The sequence below is a fragment of the Kogia breviceps genome, chromosome 8 (genome assembly GCF_026419965.1).
Source record: "Kogia breviceps isolate mKogBre1 chromosome 8, mKogBre1 haplotype 1, whole genome shotgun sequence".
NCBI classification, from domain to species: Eukaryota; Metazoa; Chordata; class Mammalia; order Artiodactyla; family Physeteridae; genus Kogia; species Kogia breviceps.
Window position 1 is genome coordinate 38,929,731 of NC_081317.1, and position 21,641 is coordinate 38,951,371.

Genomic DNA, 21,641 nt, shown 5'->3' on the forward strand with positions numbered 1-21,641 from the left:
TTCTACTTAGCGTGACTCTTCATATGCTTTGCTATAGAAATACTAATGTGCTTATTTACAGGCCACTGCCACTGACCCCACTGGTTATATCACACTATTAAGGATATCTAAACTGTATCTATCCCCTTTCTCAAATTCCCAAATACTGATATTTAACTGCATCTGGACCCTAATCCCTGGAGAAGGGATTAGGAATCTGATTCACTTTTAGTTATGTTCAAGATCTGGATGCATTTATTTCTGTTTATCATAGGGAGTTTTTAAATGATTATATACTTTGCTTTTAAATTTTTATTAAGATGCATCTTCAAAAATTGGAAACAGCACACAATCCTCAGCAAATCTATTTTCGAAAAGATGTGTTATGTGAAACCCTGTCTGGAAACAGCTGTCCCTTGGTGACTATAACAGCAATGCCAGAGTCTAATTATTATGAACATATCTGTCAATTCAGTAAGTTTGTCTTCTTTACTCACAATACCAATCATTCTTACTTATTTTTCTTTGCTTCATGACTATTTTGTAAGGGCATTAGTAATAGGAATAGGCATCAGAAGTCTTGGGTTCTAGTCTGGGTCCTGTTACTGCCTAGCTCGGGCCCACTTCTGGGCCTCAGTTTCCTCATGTGAGGGAGCTGCCTGAGATGATGTCTGAGGTCTCTTGATACTAATATTCTGTAGTTCTTATTCTTAGAAGTCATACCCAAAGTATAGTATAACAAATTATACCATCAGATTAAGACTTTACAATTAATTTTATTTATAAATAAAACTACCATAAACCTATCAAGTATTTTGATGCTAGTACTGAATAGCTACTTGTTTTTCCCTGCCATTTATGTTTTTAAAGTTGCCTCAAATGTACAGCTATGGTAAAAAATATATATACATATAAGAAGACTGTTCTAATTTTGTTAAGAAGGTAAAATATTTTCAGGAAAGAGAAAGAGCTTGCTATTCATGAAAATATGAGCAGATGAACTGAATGGTTATATTGTAGCCCTGTATATCTAAATGTATAGTGAAAAATATTTTTCTTTGTAAATCTCTGAGCAGATATACCTATTGTTCTGTGCTTATCATAGCGACTATAAAACAGGAATAAGATTATATTTTCTTTCTTTTTTCCATGACTTTATGAAAAATAAATTTATATTTCATCTATTTTCCCCTAATACTTGTTCTTTATGAAACCAAGATAATATTTAAAAATTAATTTTATATGTTAGATTAATCATTGTGAAATAAATGACTCAAATACTATTTAATGTGTTATGTTCATATAAGACATGACTTATATGGTTTTTATATCTGTTTTCTCTAGCGGGCCTAGTATAGTGCTTATATATAGTAGGTGCACAGTGAGTTCTACTTTGAGTTTATATCAGTATTCACAATTGAGTAGAAATATTTCTAAAGCCCCAAAGTCAAACATCGTACAGACTTTTAGTAGACATTCATTTTAATTTGAGGTTTTATATCTACTTTAGGAAATCGCCCTTACGTTTTCTTATCTGCTCGGGTGCATCCTGGAGAGACTAATGCAAGTTGGGTAATGAAAGGAACATTGGAGTATCTCATGAGTAATAACCCTACTGCTCAGAGCTTACGAGAATCCTATATTTTTAAAATTGTCCCTATGCTAAATCCAGATGGTGTCATCAATGGAAAGTAAGTTAAGCAATAGTCATAGAAATATTATAGATTGTTGTGGCTGTCCTGTATAAACTTATTGAAATAATAGCATCCATGTTAATTTCAAAAAGAAATCTAGAGATTTTTCTAGAACAAAAAAAATTTAGTGAAGAATTAATCTGATAAATTTTTAAATGAAAATATAATTTGTATATTATTAGTACTATGATATTTTGAGAAATTCTGTATCTATTCATTGAGAATATGATTTTATAAAATGTATGTCTGCTTGGATTGTTTTAGAAAGATCACAGTATTGGGATATGAAAAAGATTTTTAGCACATCGTCTTATAGTCCTTTTTATTTGTCATGGCATGATCTTAGGTTGTTTTAAGATTTAGAATCTTCTGGGATCTCTTTCTACTAATATGGAATATTGGCACCATCTGCTAACCTCTTCTTGATATGAGTAGGAATTCTTTAGAGTGGAAATATTGGAGTGTTACTTTTTAAGTGGAGGTGGCTTATAGTTGGTACAGTTCATTTATTGTGTCAATTAGACCAAGGTCTCTTTAGTGCTTCTGAAAAGGGGGAGTTAGTCTAACTGTCATGAGCATCTCCAAAGTCGAGGACACCATATTTATTTATTCAATAAAAGAACCATGAATATTTCTCATATTTAGGAAATTTTTGAATTAAAAAAATAGAATAATTTCTTTTTAGGTAGTATGATTATGGAACTAGAATGAGATTTTATGTCTAGATTTTATGTTTCTATTCAGAAACATATTGACCAGTTAGAAATCTGTTTATATTTCTGTTATCACCTTCTGACCGTTTGCTTAAATTTTTGCTCAGTAGCTTTAATACTTAATACCTATGATTAATGAAAATGTATTTGAATTTTTGCAAGAATGTGTGCTTTTCATACACAATACTTATCTTTCTTAGAAGGAGGTCCCAGATAGCACTTTTAATAATAACTGATACAATCAAAATACAGAATGTTAGCATAAGAAATGACTATTATGTAGTCAGAATGGAAAATATGACCATGAATAAATTTTATGGTGTATGGAACAAAACCCCAGAATGGAGAATTTCTCCTATAGCTTGAAAATTTTGAGTTATAAAACTGCAAGCTTACCACAGTTAAATGCATGTAACACAAGATCTTGCACATAGCAAATGCTAAATAAATGTTTACTTACTGACTATAGTATGCATTCTGGTGAACACACCATTTATACCTGTTTGAAATATTTAGTGGAATAGAATCATAAAATTAAATCAAGTGTATGTAAGAGTTTATTGGTACCAATGTTTGTCATTGTGTTTACATATGTGTAGTCACCGCTGTTCTTTAAGTGGAGAGGATTTGAATAGGCAATGGCAAAGTCCAAATCCAGATTTACATCCTACAATTTATCATGCCAAGGGTCTGCTGCAATATCTGGCTGCAGTGAAGCGTTTACCACTGGTAAGTGGCAATATTTATTTGTATAGTCAAAGAGGTGATTATGTTGTAAGTTAGTATTTTGTAGATTATTTTCTGGTTATAAAAGCTGGGTGTTAATTTCAAAAGCAGTTTCTTTAAAACATCTTTGTTATCTATTGTGTATTAATTATGTTGTCAAATTAATACAATGTATCCATATTCTTATTTTATTAGATTTAATTTTTATAATTCTCATGAGCCCTTTACTTTTCTGTTTTGTTTATGAATAGTGGTAACTACTGGCTGTAAGTTTTAGCTATTTAACTTCACTGTTTGAACAATATCAAGGTAAAAGTACAATAGGTATCTTCCAAATTCTCAAACTAGTAGAAACTTATTTCTGAGCTCTTTAGCTAACTCTAAAGCAGGTAAGTCTCGACTATACACATAGGAAAGGTAGTATAGGCATGGTGGGAGGCTCTCCTGAACTGTGTATGTGTATTTCTTCTGTTTTCAGCAACTTTTGTTTAGAATGTTTCCATTATTTTAATCTTTAAATGAGTTAATCTTCCTTTGGGAAAGATAGAACACTTTGCAGAGGGACAAAATTGGCATGCATATCTGTCCATTTTCTATTTTTAAAATGATGCTCTTAAAAATTAAAGTGAAACCATACCCCTTTTAAAATGTTTTTCATGAAAGCATTTTTTATGTTCTCTTAAATTAGGTAAATATTTTAACAACCCTTGGGGCAGTGATGAGTGCAGCTGTAGATTTGACCTGTAATTGAATTATTTTTTAAGTGATGAATAATAGATACAAAAGAAAGAGTGGAACTCGTGGCTTGATGCAGGACCTACCTGCAATGGATTTAGCCATTCTAGGATTAATCATAGATCCTTTCCAGAAGTAGATATGTATTATTACTTTTATTGATTCTACTTGTTAAATGGTGGCTCAGTTACAATAAAAGGACAAAGGAACACAGAACTGTTTATTGGCTTCATATTAGCTAGCTTTACTTGGCAATATATGAATTTGAAGGATTTTATTTTTAAAATATATTATCTTTTCAAGGTTTATTGTGATTATCATGGCCACTCCCGAAAGAAGAATGTATTTATGTATGGCTGCAGCATCAAAGAGACAGTGTGGCACACGAATGACAATGCAGCTTCATGTGATGTTGTGGAAGATGTGGGATACAGGGTAATTATGACAGATAAGGCAGGAATTTTAAAATTTCAAACACGCATAAAACTACAGAAGATAATTTAACATACAGGAACTACTCAGATTCAGTAAATGTTGCCATTTTGTTTCAGATTTTTCACTTTAAATGTTTTTTCTAATTTTTTTTGCTTTTCACATTTTTTTAATTAAAGTAGACTTGATTTACAATATTACGTTAGTTACAGGTGTACAGTGTGGTTATTCACTATTTTTGTTGATTATACTCCATTTAAAGTTATTATAGAATGTTGGATGTATTTTCTGTGCTGTACAGTATATCCTTGTATTGTTCATGCATTGTTTATTTTATACATAGCATGTATCTCTTAATTGCCTACTGTTATCTTGCCACTACCCCATCCGTCTCCCTGCTGGTAATGGCTAGTTTGTTCCTTATACCTGTGAGTCTGTTTCTCTTTTGTTATATACATTTGTTTTATTTTTTAGGTCCCACATATAAATGATAATATACAGTATTTATCTTTCTCTGTCTGACTTATTTCACTAAGCATAATACCCTCCAGGTCTATTCATGATGTTTCAAATGGCAAAATTTCATTCTTTTTTATTGAGAGTATTCCATTGTATAATATACACCACATCTTCTTTATCCATTCATCTGTTGGTGGATACTTAGGTTGCTTCCATGTCTTGGCTATTGTAAATAGTGCTGCTGTGGACATTGAGGTGTGTGTATCATCTTGAATTAGAGTTTTTTGTCTTCTCTGGATATGTGCCCAGGAGTGGGATTGCTGGATCATATGGTAGCTTTATTTTTAGTTTTTTAAGGAACTTCTGTACTATTCTCCATAATGGTTGTACCAATTTACATTCCCACCAACAGTGTAGGAGGGTTCCCTTTTCTCCACACCTTCTACAGCATTTATTATTTATAGACTTTTTGATGATGGATGGCTATTATGACCAATGTGAAGTGATACCTCATTGTGATTTTTATTTGCATTTCTCTAATAATTAGCAATGTTGAGCATCTTTTCAAGTGCCTGTTGGCCATCTGTATGTCTCCTTTGGAAAATTATCTATGCAGTTCTTCTGCCCATTTTTTAATTGGGTTGTTTGGGGGTTTTTTGATGTTGAGTTGTATGAGCTATTTATATATTTTGGATATTAACCTCTTTCAGTCATATCATTTGCAGATAGTTTCTCTCTTTACATAGGTTGTCTTTTCATTTTGTCAGTTGTTTCCTTTGCTGTGCAAAAGCTTTTAAATTTAATTAGGTCCTAGCTATTTATTTTTGTTTTTGTTTCCTTTATCTGAGGAGACAGATCAAAAAAATATTGCTGTGACTTACATGAAAGAGTGTTCTGCCTATGTTTTCTTCTGTGAGTTTTATGGTTTCCAGCCTTACATTTAGGTCTTTAATTCATTTTGAGTTTACGTTTGCATACGATATGGAAACTGTTTCTAATTTCACTCTTTTACATGTAGCTGTCCAGTTTTCCCACCACCACTTATTGAAAAGACTGTCTTTTCCCTATTGTATATTTTTGCCTACTTTGTCATAGATTAATTGACCATATGTTAGTGCATTTATTTCTGTGCTCTCTATTCCATTGCTTGATATGTCAGGTTTTTTTGTGTGTGTGCCAGTACATTCCTGTTTTGATTACTGTAGCTTTGTAGTGTAGTCTGAAGTCAGGAAGTCAGTGATACCTCCAGCTTTGTTGTTGTTTTTTTTTTCCTCCAGATTGCTTTATAGTCTTTTGTGGTTCCATATAAATTTTAGGATTATTTGTTGTACTTCTCTGAGAAATGTCCTGGGTATTCTAGATATTTTGATAGGGATTGCATTATATCTATAGATTGCTTTGAGTAGTATGGACATTTCAGCAATATTAATTCTTCCAGTTCATAAACAGGGATATCTTTCCATTTCTTTGTATCATCTTCAGTTTCCTTCATCAGTGTTATATAATTGTCAGAGTATAGGTCTTTCAGTTTATTCCTATGTATTTTATTCTTTCTGATGCAGTTTTAAATGGAATTAGTTTTGGATTCCTGAACTAATGATAGTTCATTATCAGTGTATAAAAAAGCAATGGATTTCTGTATTTTAATCTTGTATCCTGTACAAGAAAAATCCTAAATAAACAACCTAACCTATCATCCAAAGTAATTAGAAAAGGAAGAACAAACAAAGCTCAAAGTCAGCAAAAGGAAAGAAATAATAAAGATCAGAGTGGAAATAAAATTGAGACAGCCCGCCCCCCCCCCAAAAAAATAGAAAAAATCAGTGAAACCAAGAGCTGTTTTTTTTTTTTTTTTGAAAAGATAAACAAAATTGATAAGCCTTTAGCCAGGCTCATTAAGAAAAGTAGAGAGGTCCCAAATAAACAAAATAAATGAAAGAGGAGAAATTACAACCAATATCACAGAGATACAAAAAAATAAGAGAATACTATGAACAGTTTTATGCCAACAAATCGGATGACCTGGAAGGAATGGATAAATTCCTAGAAATATACAATCTTCCAAAACTGAATCAGGAAGATATATTAGGTAGGCCAAAAAGTTTGTTTTTTTTCCATAAGATGGCTCTAGTAGTATTTAGTTGTCTTTAACTTCATTCAGAATAATTTTGTTAGATTGTATCGTGACAGCTGTCATGTCAGCATGCATTTAAAAAACTTATCAAAATGGGTGAATTTTTGTATAGCCATTTTAATATTGAAAATGGAAGAAAAAAGCAACATTTTTGTCATATTAGTTTTTATTATTTCAAGAAAGGGAAAAATGCAACTGAAATGCAAAAAAAGATTTGTGCAGTGTATGGAGAAGGTGCTATGATTGATCGAACGTGTCAAAAGTGGTTTGTGAAGTTTTGTGCTGGAGATATCTTGCTGGATGATGCTCCACGGTCAGGTAGACCAGTTGAAGTTGATAGCGATCAAATTGAGAAAAATCAACATTATACCACATGGGAGATAGCCGACATACTCAAAATATCCCAATCAAACGTTGAAAATCATTTGCACCAGCTTGCTTATGTGTATTGCTTTGATGTTTGGGTTCCACATAAGTTAAGTGAAAAAAACCTTCTTGACCTTATTTCCGCGTGAGATTCTCTACTGAAACGTAATGAAAACATTCCATTTTTAGAACAAATTGTGATGGGCAATGAAAAGTGGATACTGTACAACAATGTGGAACGGAAGAGATTGTGGGACAAGTGAAATGAACCACCACCAACCACACCAAAGGCTGGTCTTCGTCCAAAGAAGGTGATGTTGTATATATGGTGGGATTGGAAGGGAGTCCTCTATTATGAGCTCCTTCTGGAAAACCAAACAATTGATTCCAACAAGTACTGTGCCCAGTTAGACCAACTGAAAGCAGCACTCGATGAAAAGTGTCCGGAATTAGTCAACAGAAAATGCATAATATTCCATCAGGATAATGCAAGACTACATGTTTCTTTGATGATCAGGCAAAAACTGTTTCAGCTTGGCTGGGAAGTTCTGATTCATCTGCTGTATTCACCAGACATTGCACCTTCGGATTTCCATTTATTTTGTCTTTACAAAATTCTCTTAATGGAAAAAATTTCAATTCCCTGGAAGACTGTAAAAGGCACCTGGAACAGTTCTTTGCTCAGAAAGATAAAAATCTTTGGGAAGATGGAATTATGAAGTTGCCTGAAAAATGGCAGAAGGTAGTGGAACAAAAGGGTGAATACATTGTTCAATAAAGTTCTTGGTGAAAATGAAAAATGTGTCTTTTATTTTTACTTAAAAACCAAAGGAACTTTTTGGCCAAGGCAATAGATAACCTGAACAGACTGATCACTCGTAGTGAAATTGAATCAGTAATAAAATAACTCCTAGCAAACAAAAGTCCAGGTTCCAACAGCTTCAAAGGGGAATTCTACCAAACATGTAAAGAAGAGCTAATTACCTATCCTCCTCAAACTCCTCCAAAAAACAGAAAATGAGGGAACACTCCCAAATTCATTCTACAAGGCCAACGTTACCCTGATAACCAAAACCAAAGACACTACAGAAAAGATTACAGGCCAGTATGTATGATGAATACAGATGTAAACATCCTCAACAAAATATTAGCAAAACGAATCCAACAATATATAAAAAGAATCGTGCACCATGATCAAGTTGGATTTATTCTAAGGATGCAGAATGTTTCATATTCACAAATCAGTCATTGTAATATGCCGCATTAACAAAAGGAAGGATAAAAAATCACATGATCATCTCAATAGATGCAGAAAAAGCATTTGACAGAATTCATCCATTCATGTTAAAAACTCATCAAAGTTGGTATAGAGGGAACATATCTCAACATAATAAAGGCTGTTTATGACAAACCCACAGTTAATATCATACTCAAGTTTGAAAAACTGAAAGTTTTTCCTCTAAAAATGCTTCTCACATTTAGATTTTTAATCGATTTGGAATTTATTTTTGTATGAAATGTGGGGGTCTGATTTTAGTTTCCCCATGTATAATCATTTGTCTCAGCACCATTTATTAAACAGCACCTCCTTCCTCTGCCGATTTTATAAAGCTATCTGTTACAGGCCTTGTTTCCACATGTATGGGTATATTTTGAGGTCTGCCTAGGACTGAAGGGAGATCTATTGTTTTACGTACTGTGTGCTTTTCATTTTGTCACAGTGTCTCTCTTACTTTATTTACGCCTAAACAAGCAACCCAGGTTATTTTCCAAAAACAAGTTTCAGTAACATACCACTCCCCTTAGCAAAACTTCAAAGCACGTTTTCTTTTTGGTGTCCTCTCTCTTCTTCCTCTTTCCCAAATAAATAAAATGATTAGAGTTATGTTAAAAAATGGAAACACTCCAGAAATGTAAAGTAGTGAGTGAAAGTCATCTTCTCTCAATTAATCACTAATCACTTTCACCATGTGTATTGTGAGATTTACCTCTAAGCACATTCATTCATAGATGTATATGAACATAGTATATCAAGTTTTTGTGGTTTTTATTTTTTTTAACGCTCCACAGCAACTTTTTTTTCACATAATGTTTGTTGGCCATCTTTCTAGGTCCTCATATCTGGATCTGTCTTCATCTTTTTGATAGCCACACAAGATTTTCATTGTGTATTTTTGTTATTGTTGTACAGCTATACCAAAATGTATTTATTCACTGTCCCTTGGTTGTGGTCACTTCATTAGTATTGCCACATTGTTTTTCATAAGGATTGTACAAATTGATACTCCCCAGTGAATGATAGTGCTGTTTCTCCAAACATCTTACTGTCATCTTTGCCAGGTGAAAAACATATCTGATGGTTTTAGTTTGTGTATCTGTAATTATAATATATGAGGTCAAGTATCTTTTTCTGTGTTTGGCCAATTATGATCTCTCTCTTTTTAAAAAATAGCCTTTTCTCATATTCTCTGCTTACTTTTGTACAAGTATCTAATTATCATTTAAAAAATAACTTTATAAGTGTACTCTTTATAAGTATATTAAAATATTTCATTTATGATGTATAGTGATTTAAAACTTTTATCATATTTGTTGATTTTCTTTTTTTAAGTAGCTTCTGGGTTTTGAGGCTTAGAAAGACTTCTGCTAAGATTTTAAAAGTGGAGTTCTATGTTTACTATTTGTAGCTTCATTTAGAAATTTAACTTATTAATTTAAAATTTAAATTCACAATCTAATTAGAGTTAATTCAATGGAGAGTGACTTCAGCTGATTTTTCTCAGTGGCTGACCAGTTGTGTCAGCTTTTCATGAATGATCAATGTTCCTCACTAATAATAATACTAATTTTAACAAATACCTTTGGTTCTAATTCTGAACTCTCTTTCTAAAGATGCATCTATTCCTATACAGTATCATCATTTAACTAATGTTAGATACGTAATTATCTGTCAGATTATTTCTCTAGTCATAGCCTTTTCTTTCAGAATTCCCCAGGATATACTGCTATATTTCATTTTCACGTGAACCTGAGAATAATTTTAAGTTGCAAAAATGTTGTGGGCATTTAGACTGTGACTGTCTTAGCTTTATTGTTTCATTTAGGGGTGATTGACGTTTACAGTGTTAAATCTCTTAGTCAAGACATCTTCATGACTAAAGTTTCTTCATTTTTTGAAATATGTTTTTCTTCGTATTTTAAAACATTTTTACATGGTTTTATTCCACTTATTGGTTGCTACTGAATATTATCCTTTTGTTCATTCTATTTTCTGATTAATATTGTCTAGGAAAGCAGAAAAGTCTAATTTAGTAAGAGGATTCTTTCAGTGTTTTGAATAGCAAGGGATATAAGAAGAAGATCCACGTGACTACTCTAATGACTATGCTTTCATAAAAATTTTTCAAAATTTAGAAATTAAAATAATTTTAAATGACAATAAAAGAAAGCTCTTGAAATATTTTATCATTCTTATCTTTGCAGACTTTGCCTAAGATTCTGAGTCATATTGCCCCAGCATTTTGCATGAGCAGCTGTAGCTTCGTAGTAGAAAAATCTAAAGAATCTACAGCACGTGTTGTAGTTTGGAGAGAGATAGGAGTACAAAGAAGCTATACCATGGAGAGTACTTTGTGTGGCTGTGATCAGGGAAAATATAAGGTAAAACATCTCAGGACTTCCAGCAATAAAAATATTTCAAGTCTTCCATATATGCTCTAGTAGTTTTCAAGATGTATTAAATGATATGTTTGTTATACTGAGCTAAATATAACTTGCAATAATGGAATTGAATTATATGTGATCTTAAGAACAGTTTTTGTTTGTTTTTACTTCTCTGAACTAAATAGCTTGCTTTGGATCCTTATGAAATCTTCGTTGAGTCTATTTACAGTCATAATTTTTTTTTTTTTTTTTTTTTTGTGGTACGCGGGCCTCTCACTGTTGTGGCCTCTCCCGTTTTGGAGCACAGGCTCCGGACGCGCAGGCTCAGCGGTCATGGCTCATGGGCCCAGCCGCTCCACGGCATGTGGGATCTTCCCGGACCGGGGCACAAACCCGTGTCCCCTGCACCGGCAGGTGGACTCTCAACCACTGCACCACCAGGGAAGCCCTACAGTCATAATTTTTAAGAAAGCATGCTGTAATACACATTTAAATAATGGTTAGTAATTTATAATGAGCTGTGCAAGTAGTACATTATTAATAAAATGTTCTATCATTTTAATTTATTGGATGTAAATATATTTTATGCATTTAGAAATAAACACATGACATTAAGTTTTTTTAATTTAGATTTTGTGTGTGTGTGTGTGACTTTTAAATGTATATTCCTTCACTAATCACTAAGTCTTTACTATGACTCCTCTTCTGTGGTACCATAGGCTTTTATGGGAAACAATGAGTTCAGACTTTACTTTTGAAATTTAAGAGTAATTAAATGTTAGGTGACTTTGAATTTTTTAATTTTAAAGTTTGAGAACTTAAAAAATTTTTTTTTATTGGAGTATAGTTGATTTACAATGTTTTGTTAGTTTCAGGTGTACAGCAAAGTGAATCAGTTATACATATACATATATCAACTCTTTTTTAGATTCTTTTCCCATACAGGTCATTACAGAGTACTGTGTAGAGTTCCCTGTGCTATACAGTAGTTCCTTATTAGTTAATCTGTTTTATATATAGTAGTGTTTATATTGTCAATCCCAATCTCCCAATTTATCCCTCCTTGCGTTTCCCTGCTGGTAACCATAAGATTGTTTTCTACATCTGTGACTCTATTTCTGTTTTGTAGATAAGTTCATTTGTACCATTTTCTTAGATTCCACATATAAGCGATATCATACAATATTTGTTCTTCTCAGTCTGACTTACTTCACTCAGTATGACAATCTCTAGGTCCATCCATGTTGCTACACATGGTATTATTTTGTTCTTTTTTATTGCTGAATAATATTCCATTGTATGTATGTACCACAAAAGATTGAGAATTTAAAAGGCAATGAATTGGACCTGAGGTAAGCAACTGTAAACCCGGATATTTATTTTTCTTGCCTTGTCACAAAAAGCTTTTCAGGTGTCATGCTAATTATTCCACTCATTCTGTTTTGTTGTGTTTTTTTTTTTCTTTTGTGGTACGCGGGCCTCTCACTGTTGGTTGTGGCCTCTCCCGTTGCGGAGCACAGGCTCCGGACACGCAGGCTCAGTGGCCATGGCTCATGGGCCTAGCTGCTCTGCGGCACGTGGGATCTTCCTGGGCTGGAGCACGAACCCGTGTCCCCTGCATCAGCAGGCGGACTCTCAACCACTGTGCCACCAGGGAAGCCCATGTTTTGTTTTTTTGACATGGGCAAGAGGAATCTGAATCTCATAGTGATTTTCATATACCTCACATAAAAGTGATTATAACTTTATGTTTAGAAAGAGTTAAAAATCTTCCAATTGGTTAGTATTAAAAATGTAGCAGCAAAAAAAAAAAAAGTACCACAAAAAAAAAAGTAGTAAACATACTATGATTGATGCCAAAATGTTCAAGTGGAGAGCTTAAATGATTTTTCCAGTCTGTAACAAACTGGAAGAAAATTGTATAGATTTTGCAACTGGCGTTCAAACTTTGGGGGCCTAGATGGGTAGAACTTAGTGAAATTTCAGTACTTTCCGTAGAGTGACTCTTCCCTAAGATTTAGGTTGACCACAGTATACTATTCTTCCAAACTGTGCTCTTTTGAAATCTCTTCAAATATTGTAAAACAGTGTCTTCTAGCCTACCAAAAGCACGATTGTGGTAAGAGAGGAGCATGAGCACTCCAGCCCACAAACCCTGCCTCCTAATCATTGCTTTAGTGGACTGTAAGTGTGTGGGATGGAAAAAAGCTTGACAGTCTTTTTTGTAAAGGACCATAGATAGTTCCTATGATTTAGGGAAATAGACTATAAATTATTCTTAAAGAGATGCAGTCAGGCTGGAGAAGGTAAATTAAAGCGTCAGTGTCTATGAAACTAGTCTCTGGGAGTAGGGAGAGAAGAAGTCAGGGAAGCTGAGACTTGCATGCCCCTTGAAATCATCTGTTGCATAATAATAGCACTTTCTTACTATATTTGAATTCTACTGATAGACTTTCATTGGATTTTTTTAGATGTTCTTTTTGTGTTCTGATAAATTTATTTAGTCATTGAAAAAACGACATTTAAAAAATTACTAAAGTAAATTCTGAAACATAAAACATTAGATGAGTTTTCTAAAAATTATAAAATTTTTAAAATAAAATAGATACCTAATATATAGTCATTTCTCTTTTATACGATTTACATTGACATATATATACTTTACATGATTTCCAGTGATAGAGTTACATTGATTTAAAACTCCTATGGAGAGAAGTATGTCTTACTACTAATAATAAGCTAAGGTTTTACATCTAAAATTCAGTGCTTTGATCATAACATATACTTTTTTAAAGTTTTTTTTAATTAATAAACTTTTTAAAATGTTAGTTTATTTTTATTTATTTATTGTTGGCTGCATTGCGTCTTTGTTGCTGCACCCAGGCTTTCTCTAGCTGCGGCGAGCGGGGGCTCCTCTTCATAGCGGTGCACGGGCTTCTCATTGCAATGGCTTCTCTTGCTGTCGAACATGAGCTGTAGGCCTGTGGGCTTCAGTAGTTGTGGCGCACGGGCTTAGTTGCTCCACGGCATGTGGGATCCTCCCGGACCAGGGCTCGAACCCGTGTCCCCTGTGTTGACAGGCGGATTCTTAACCACTGCGCCACCAGGGAAGTCCCAATAAACTTTTTTTTTTTTTTTTTTTTTTTTTTTGCGGTATGCGGGCCTCTCACTGTTGTGGCCTCTCCCGTTGCGGAGCACAGGCTCCGGACGCGCAGGCCTAGCGGCCATGGCTCACGGGCTTAGTTGCTCCGCGGCATGTGGGATCCTCCCGGACCAGGGCACGAACCCGTGTCTCCTGCATCGGCAGGCGGATTCTCAACCACTGCGCCACCAGGGAAGCCCCCAATAAACTTTTTAAAGAGCAGTTTTAGATTCACAGAAAAATTGAGTGGAAACTACAGAATTCCCATATACCCCCATCCTCCCCCCTCCACATAATGTATACTTTTCAAACTTTTTAATATTAGCTAATAAATTGTGTAAGTCTAATAATATTTTAAGAAACAAATCTCTTCACCCTCAAGAATGTTCTTATATTACTTCAAATTAGGCTTCAAATATTCTTTATTTTTATTTTTGATGAGCTAATTCAGAAATAGGCATAGCCTTTCTAAAGCTTTTAGATTAAGAAGGCAAATGCATTTTCTAAGTCAGTTAGGTCACATTTCTTAGAATATTTGGAGATGGCCAAACTATTTAAACAATCAGTCAATCATTATTATGAAGGCATGTGTTACATAGAGTAAATAACAGTTTTTATAATTTATCTCTTCAGTTACTGTGTGCTTTTAGTCTGGTCATTGAAAATCTAGTCTGCTCTCATCTACGCCCACAACCTTTGTTGGTGTAAGGATTGCATTTATTTTAGAGATTCATTTTCATCTGAAAATTAAGTGATAAGCAACGTCTTGATTTACAGTCCATTTTTATCCTTGTATTTGGTAATGTTTAACTTTCGGTAAATCTTATATTGTTTACTGAAAAACTATTGGTTAAAAAAGGGTTGTGGTAAAATTTTGTTTTTACGTTAGTAGACCAACTTTGAAATGGGCATTCTTAACTGACATGGAACATAAGAACTTATTTTACTGCTGCCTCATTAGGTTAGATTCGTCTGAATATTTTTTGACATAGTTACCTTTCTTTTGTTTGTTTTTTACTCAGCAATTTCTTTTTATCATTCAGGAAAAGTATGTATAAATTAATGTTCAAGTATACAAATTGGAGCCTTGATTGTAGCACCATAATATTTCAACATCAGCATACAAGTAGTAGATTACAAGAAGTACTAGCAAGATCTTGTAAAAATATAATTTCACCCATGAGCTCCAAGAATAACTTAACCACAAGGTGTTTATCTGTTTTTTCCTCCCCATTGGTGAAAATAGTTTGCATGCAGTGAACGAGCATAGACATTTTAGAAACGGTTTTTTAAGACAGTTTCTTTTGAGACTTAAAATAATCTTATGTTGTTAAGACACTGTGCTTATGAGTCCTAGGTTCATACAAAGTGCCAGCCTTTTATTTTATTAATATAGTTACAAATTCCTTTAATGTAATTTTAATGAGATATAGCCAGAGGATAGCAAATGTCCTAGTTGCATGTTTATTATTTCTTTATTTTTAGGGTTTACAGATTGGTACTCGAGAATTGGAAGAGATGGGAGCAAAATTTTGTGTTGGTCTATTGCGTTTGAAAAGACTGACATCCCCACTGGAATATAATCTGCCTTCTAGCCTGCTTGACTTTGAAAATGACTTGATTGATTCGAGCTGCAAAGTAACTAGGTAAGACATACTTGTTTTATTCTTTTGTTGTATGGTAGTATACTGTTAAACTTCATTAAATTAGTTACGCAGAGGAAAGGCACAGAGATTTTGACAGCCAGGAGCATTTTTAGAATTAATATACGTAAGTCTTGCTTCTTTTAACATTGGTTGGTATTTGGATAAAAGTTTAATGAAATATCCTTATATTTGGAATGCTGTTTTAGTGATCTTAATGATTTACTTTTAACTTAAAAATAAACAGTGTGGAAAACAGTTACTTATATCAGATAATATGTAAATTAAGAAGGCTTGGAGCCAAGATTCATAGTTCAAAAGAAATTTTATTTTGTTGATAATCTACAAATATCAGATGGCTTTCCAGTCACCTTCTGGTTACATCTACTAGAAACAGCTAATTTAATATCCCTCTGAAAATATAACTACATCTGCCAAGTAGTATCCTTCTGAGTAGGTAAACTTTTGCTCCTAAAATTCAGTGTATGTAAAATTTGATCAGTTATTGGCTGAGATAATTTAGTATCATAATTCTTAATCATAGTACCAGAGTTTAACATTTTATAGTTTGATACATATGGGTAGGAATAGTCCCATTTTATAGAACCTACATGATTTTTATTGTTGAACATTGACATAAGATTTGTTAATTTATTGCCAAGCTATGTTATATATATATATCAATTTAGTAGTTTTAAGTGTAGTAAAACATTAATTAGAACTTGATTCTTATATAATGTGATAATTGAGGCAGTGATCCTCTGCATTCTCTATATTTCAAAACACTTGTTAAATGATAATAGAAATAAATATAAATATATTGATTTATAAATAAGTATAAATAAAGTTGTCCTCATTAATGTTTAGAAGCCTACTTTTAAGTTATTTCATGTATTCTCCCCCCCCATCTTTTTGAGGTAAAATTCACAAATAAAATTGTAAGATATTTAAAATGTACACTGTGATGATTTGGTATATGTATACATTGTGAAAGGATTTACCCCACTGAGTTATTAACATACCCATCCATCACATCACATGTTTACCTTTGTGTCATATGTGAGGGAATATTTTTCAGTTTTGCTTTCCTATCAAATTTCAATTATACAATCCAGTGTTATCTAGTATAGTCACCATGTTATACATTACTTCCTCAGACATTATTCATCTCAGCACCTGAAAGTTTGTATCACTCTTACTAACCTCTTCCTATTGTGTCCTCTGCCTGCCCCATATCCCCTGGCAACCACTTTCCTACTCTTTGTTACTGAGTTGTTCCAATTCTTTTTTTTTTTTTAACATTTCATATGTAAGTGACACCATGCAATATTTGTCTTTGTCTGGCTTATTTCACTTAGCATAATGCCTTCCAGTTTCATCCATGCTGTAGCAAATGAAAGGATTTCCTTTATTTTTTAAGGCTGAATAATATTCCATTGTATATCTATATACCACATTTTTATCCATCCATCCATCAATGGACAGTTAGATTGTTTTCATACTTTGACTATGTGAATAATACTGCTTTGAACATAAGAGTAGAGTGTCTTAACAGTTTTCAGTGTACAGATCTTCCACCTTCTTGGTTAATTTATTCCTAACTATTATTTTTGATGCTATAGTAAGTTTGTTTTCTTGGTTTCTGTTTCTGATGTTTCATTGTTAATGTATAGAAATGCAGCTGGTTTTTGTATATTGATTTTGTATCCAGCAGCTTTACTGAAATCATTTATTACTTCTAACATTATGCTGTTTTCAGGGATTCTATATGATATCTTGTCTACTGCAAATAGAGAAAATTTACTTTTTCCTTTCTGATTTGGATACATTTTATTTCTGTTTCTTGCCTAATTGCTCAAGCCAGTACTGTGTTGAATAAGAGTGGTGAGAGCGGGCATCCTTGTTTTGTTCCTTATCTTAGAGGAAAAGCTTTTGGTACTTCATCGTTGAGTATGACATTAGCTGTGGGCTTGTCATATATTGCCTTTATTATGCTGGTTTGTTGAGTTTTATCATGAATGGATGGTGAATTTTGTCAAATGATTTTCTGCATCTATTGAGATGATTATATGATTTTTATCCTTCATTTTGTTAATGTGGTGTATCACATTGATTGATTTGCATATGTTGAACCATCTTTGCATCTCAGGGTGCAAGATGATCATGGTTTATGTATGATTCTTTTAATGTATTGTTGAATATGATTTCCTAATACATTTTATTGAGGATTTTTGCATCTAAGTTCATCAGGGATATTGGCCAATAATTTTCTTTTTTTTAAAATTTCTTCTCTGATTTTGGTATCAAGGTAATGCTGACCTTGTAAAATGAATTTGGAATTGTTCCCTCCTCTTTTAATTTGGGAAGAGTTTGAAAATAATTACTATTATTTCTTACTTAAATGTTTTGTAGAATTCATCATTGAAGCCATCTAGTCTTGGGGTTATCTTGGAAGGTTTTTGAGTATTGATTCAGTTTCCTCACTGGTAATTGGTCTGTTCGGATTTTCTGTTAATTTCTTCATGATTCAGTCTTGGTAGCGTGTATGTTTCTAGGAATTTTTTCCATTTCTTCTAGGTTGTCCAATTTGTTGGTGTATAATTGTTCATAGTGGTCTCTTACGATCCTTTGTATTTTTGAGGTATCTGATGTGATGTCTCCTGTTTCATTTATAATTTCTCTCTCTTTTTTTTTTGGAAAGTCTCACTGTCTATTCTATCTTTTAAAAAAATTAGCTCTTAATTTTATTGATTTTTTTTCTTTTTAGTCTCTATTTCATTTATGTCTGTTTGATCTTTGTTATTTTCTACATTCTGCTAAGTCTAGGCTTAGTTTGTTCTTATTTTCCTAGTTCCTTGAGGTGTAAAATTAGGTTATTTATTTGAGATCTTTCTTTTTTCAGGCATTTATTGTTATAAACTTCCCTCAGAACTGCTTTTGCTGCATCTCATCAGTTTTGGTATGTTGTGTTTCCATTTTTAGTTCTCTCAAGATATTATTTGATTTCTCTTTCACTCATTGGTTGTTTGGGAACATGTTGTGTAATCTCCACGTACTTGTGAATTTTCCAGTTTTCCTAATTGATTTCTAGTTTTCTTTTTTTTTTTCTTTCTTTCTTTTTTTTTTTTTTTTTTGCCACACCGCACAGCTCATGGAATCTTAGTTCCCTGACCAGGGATTGAACCCAGGCCCTCAGCAGTGAGGGCACGGAGCCCTAATCACTGGACCACCAGGGAATTCCCAGTCGATTTCTAGTTTTATATTGTGGTTGGACTTAATATGATTTCAGTCTTCTTAACTTTATTAAGACTTGTTTGTAGCCTAAGATATGATTTACCCTGGATAATGTTCCATGTGTGTTTATGTATTCTTTTGCTTTTGGATAGAATGTTCAATATATCTGTTAGGTCCGTCTGGTCTAATGTGTAGTTTAATTCCAGTGGTTTTTTTTAGACTGATTTTCTGTCTTGGATGGTCTATCCATTGTTGAAAGTGGGTGTTTGAAGTTCATTGCTATTCTTATATTGCTGTCTGTTCCCTCCTTCAGATCTGTTAATATTTGCTTTATATATTTAGGTGCTCCTATGTTGGGTGCATAAATATTTACAATTGTTATATCCTCCTGATGAATTGATCCTTTTATTATTTTTTTTAAAATTTATTTTTTTGTTTATTTAATTTTGGCTGCATTGGGTCTTTGTTGCTGCATGCGGGCTTCCTCTCTAGTTGTGGTGAGCAGGGACTACTCTTCATGCAGTGCGCTGGCCTCTTATTGCAGTGGCTTCTCTTTGTTGTGGAGCATGGGCTCTAGGCGCACGGGCTTCCTTAGTTGTGGCACACGGGCTCAGTATTTGTGGCTCGCAGGCTCTAGAGCACAGACTCAGTAGTTGTGGTGCATGGGCTTAGTGGCTCCGTGGCATGTGGGGTCTTCCTGGACCAGGGCTCAAACCTGTGTCCCCTGCGTTGGCAGGCGGATTCTGAACCACTGTGCCACCAAGGAAGTCCAATCCTTTTATTATTATATAATGACCTTATTATTTTCTCTTTTTGGTCTTTTGCTTAAGTCTTTTATTTCTGGTATAAGTATAGCTACCCCTGCTTTCTTCTGGTTCCTATTTGAATTTATTTTTTCATCACTTCATTTTCAGTTGATGTGTGTCCTTAAAACTAAGAAACTGAGGTGTCTCTTGTAGGCAACATATAGTTGGGTCTCTTTTATTATTTATTCAGCCACTCCTTTTTTTGATTGGAGAATTTAGTCCATTTACATTTAAAGTAATCATTGGTAGGTGTGGGCCTACTGTTGTCATTTTGTTTTCTGGTTATTTTGTAATTCCTTTGTTTCTTTCTTCCTCTCTTCCTCTCTTCCTTTGTGATTTGATAATTTTCTGTACAGTAAGTCCCCTACACACGAACCTTCAAGTTGCAAACTTTCAAAGATGGAAACGTGTGTTCACATGTCCAATCATGTAAGTTAGTTCATGTGTCTGGTGTACATTGTCATCTGCGTGCATCCTTTACAAGTGGTTGTGCTTTTCTGTACTTTACTGTATAGTACTGTATAGAGTACAGTAGTACAGTATCTTTATTTCAAGCTAGATCTGCAAGGGAACGACTTCATTGAACTCCTTGCTGTGCAACATGAGGAGCTTACTAATGAAGACCTGATGGAATTGGAGACCCAGAGAAAGGATGAAGAGAGACAAGAAGAAGAAGTAACTGAAGAACCAAAGAGATTCACAACACCAGAAATGGCAAGGGGATTTTCTTTATTTGAGGAGGCACTGTTAGTTTTGAGGAACAGGAGCCGAATGTAGAACAGTACACAAAGGTTGCAACAGCTGTTCAGAATGCAATCCAGTGCTGCTGTGTCACCTATGATGAGAAAAAAAGAGCTACTACCCAGACATCCCTGGATCATTTTTTCAAGAGGGTAGATAGAATTGAATCCAGCAAGGAACCAGAACCTATGTCATCAGTGTCAGGCATGAGTGAAGTTGCAGCTTGCCCTCCATCTCCTATTGCTGGTGATCCTTCAGTTCTATCATCTCTCATCTCTCCTCTCCCTCCTCCAGTCAGTAACTCTTCTTGCCTGTTCACTCGATGCCAGCCCCTGTATGCCAGCTGTTTTACTGTACTACTGTACTTTTCAAGGTACTGTACTGTAAGATTAAAAATATTTTATTTTTTGTGTTTGTTTGTTTTTTATGTATTATTTGTGTGAAAAATATTATAAACCTATTACAGTACAGTACTATGTAGCCGATTGTGCTAGTTAGGTACCTAGGCTAATTTTGTTGGACTTACGAGTGTGCTCTCAGAATGGAACTCATTTGTATGTAGGGGACTTACAGTAGTGGTATGCTTTTAATTCTTTATCTTTTGTGTATCTACTATAGGTTTTGGCAGTGCACTGAGGCTTACATAAAACATTTTTTTTTCTTTTTTGCCAAGGCTGCCGCTCTTACGTAAAACATTTAAAATATAAACAGTCTATTTTAATCTGATAATTACTTAACTTTAAATGCATACCAAGACTTCCCCTTCCTTCACATTTTGTTTAATGTTATAATTTGCATCTTTTCACATTGTATATCCATTGACAAATTATTGTAATTACATTTATTTTTAATACTTTTGCCTTTTAACTTGCAAACTAGATTTATAAGTGATGTACCATCACCATTGCAATACTAGAATATTCTGAATTTAACTATATGTTTACCTTTACCTGTGAGTTTTATACTTTCATGTTTTCCTGTTACTAATTAGTATCCTTTTGTTTCAGCTTGAAGAACTCCCTTTAACATTTCTTTTAAGACTGGTCTAGTGTTGATGAACTCCTTCATCATTTGTTTATCTGGAAAACTTATATCTCTTTTTCAGTTCTGAAGGACAACTTTGCCAGGTAGAGTATTCTTGATTGGCAATTTTTTCCTTTCAGAACTTTAAGTA

The 21,641-nt window shown here is 33.7% G+C and overlaps 1 protein-coding gene across 3 annotated transcripts in view; it reads left to right on the top strand.

The window, feature by feature from the left end:
- Nucleotides 1-21,641, top strand: part of AGTPBP1 (ATP/GTP binding carboxypeptidase 1) — a 178,089-nt gene that overhangs the window by 139,276 nt on the left and 17,172 nt on the right. For 2 of the 3 annotated variants that reach the window (XM_059072436.2, XM_067041223.1), the window contains 6 exons: nt 300-453; nt 1,490-1,670; nt 2,986-3,115; nt 4,151-4,282; nt 10,722-10,898; nt 15,529-15,689. In XM_059072436.2, the coding sequence (XP_058928419.1) occupies nt 300-453; nt 1,490-1,670; nt 2,986-3,115; nt 4,151-4,282; nt 10,722-10,898; nt 15,529-15,689 (935 nt within the window). Of the gene's footprint in view, nt 1-299; nt 454-1,489; nt 1,671-2,985; nt 3,116-4,150; nt 4,283-10,721; nt 10,899-15,528; nt 15,690-20,285; nt 20,380-21,641 lie in introns of those variants that run through there. The other variant, XM_059072438.2, reaches the window with a different exon arrangement.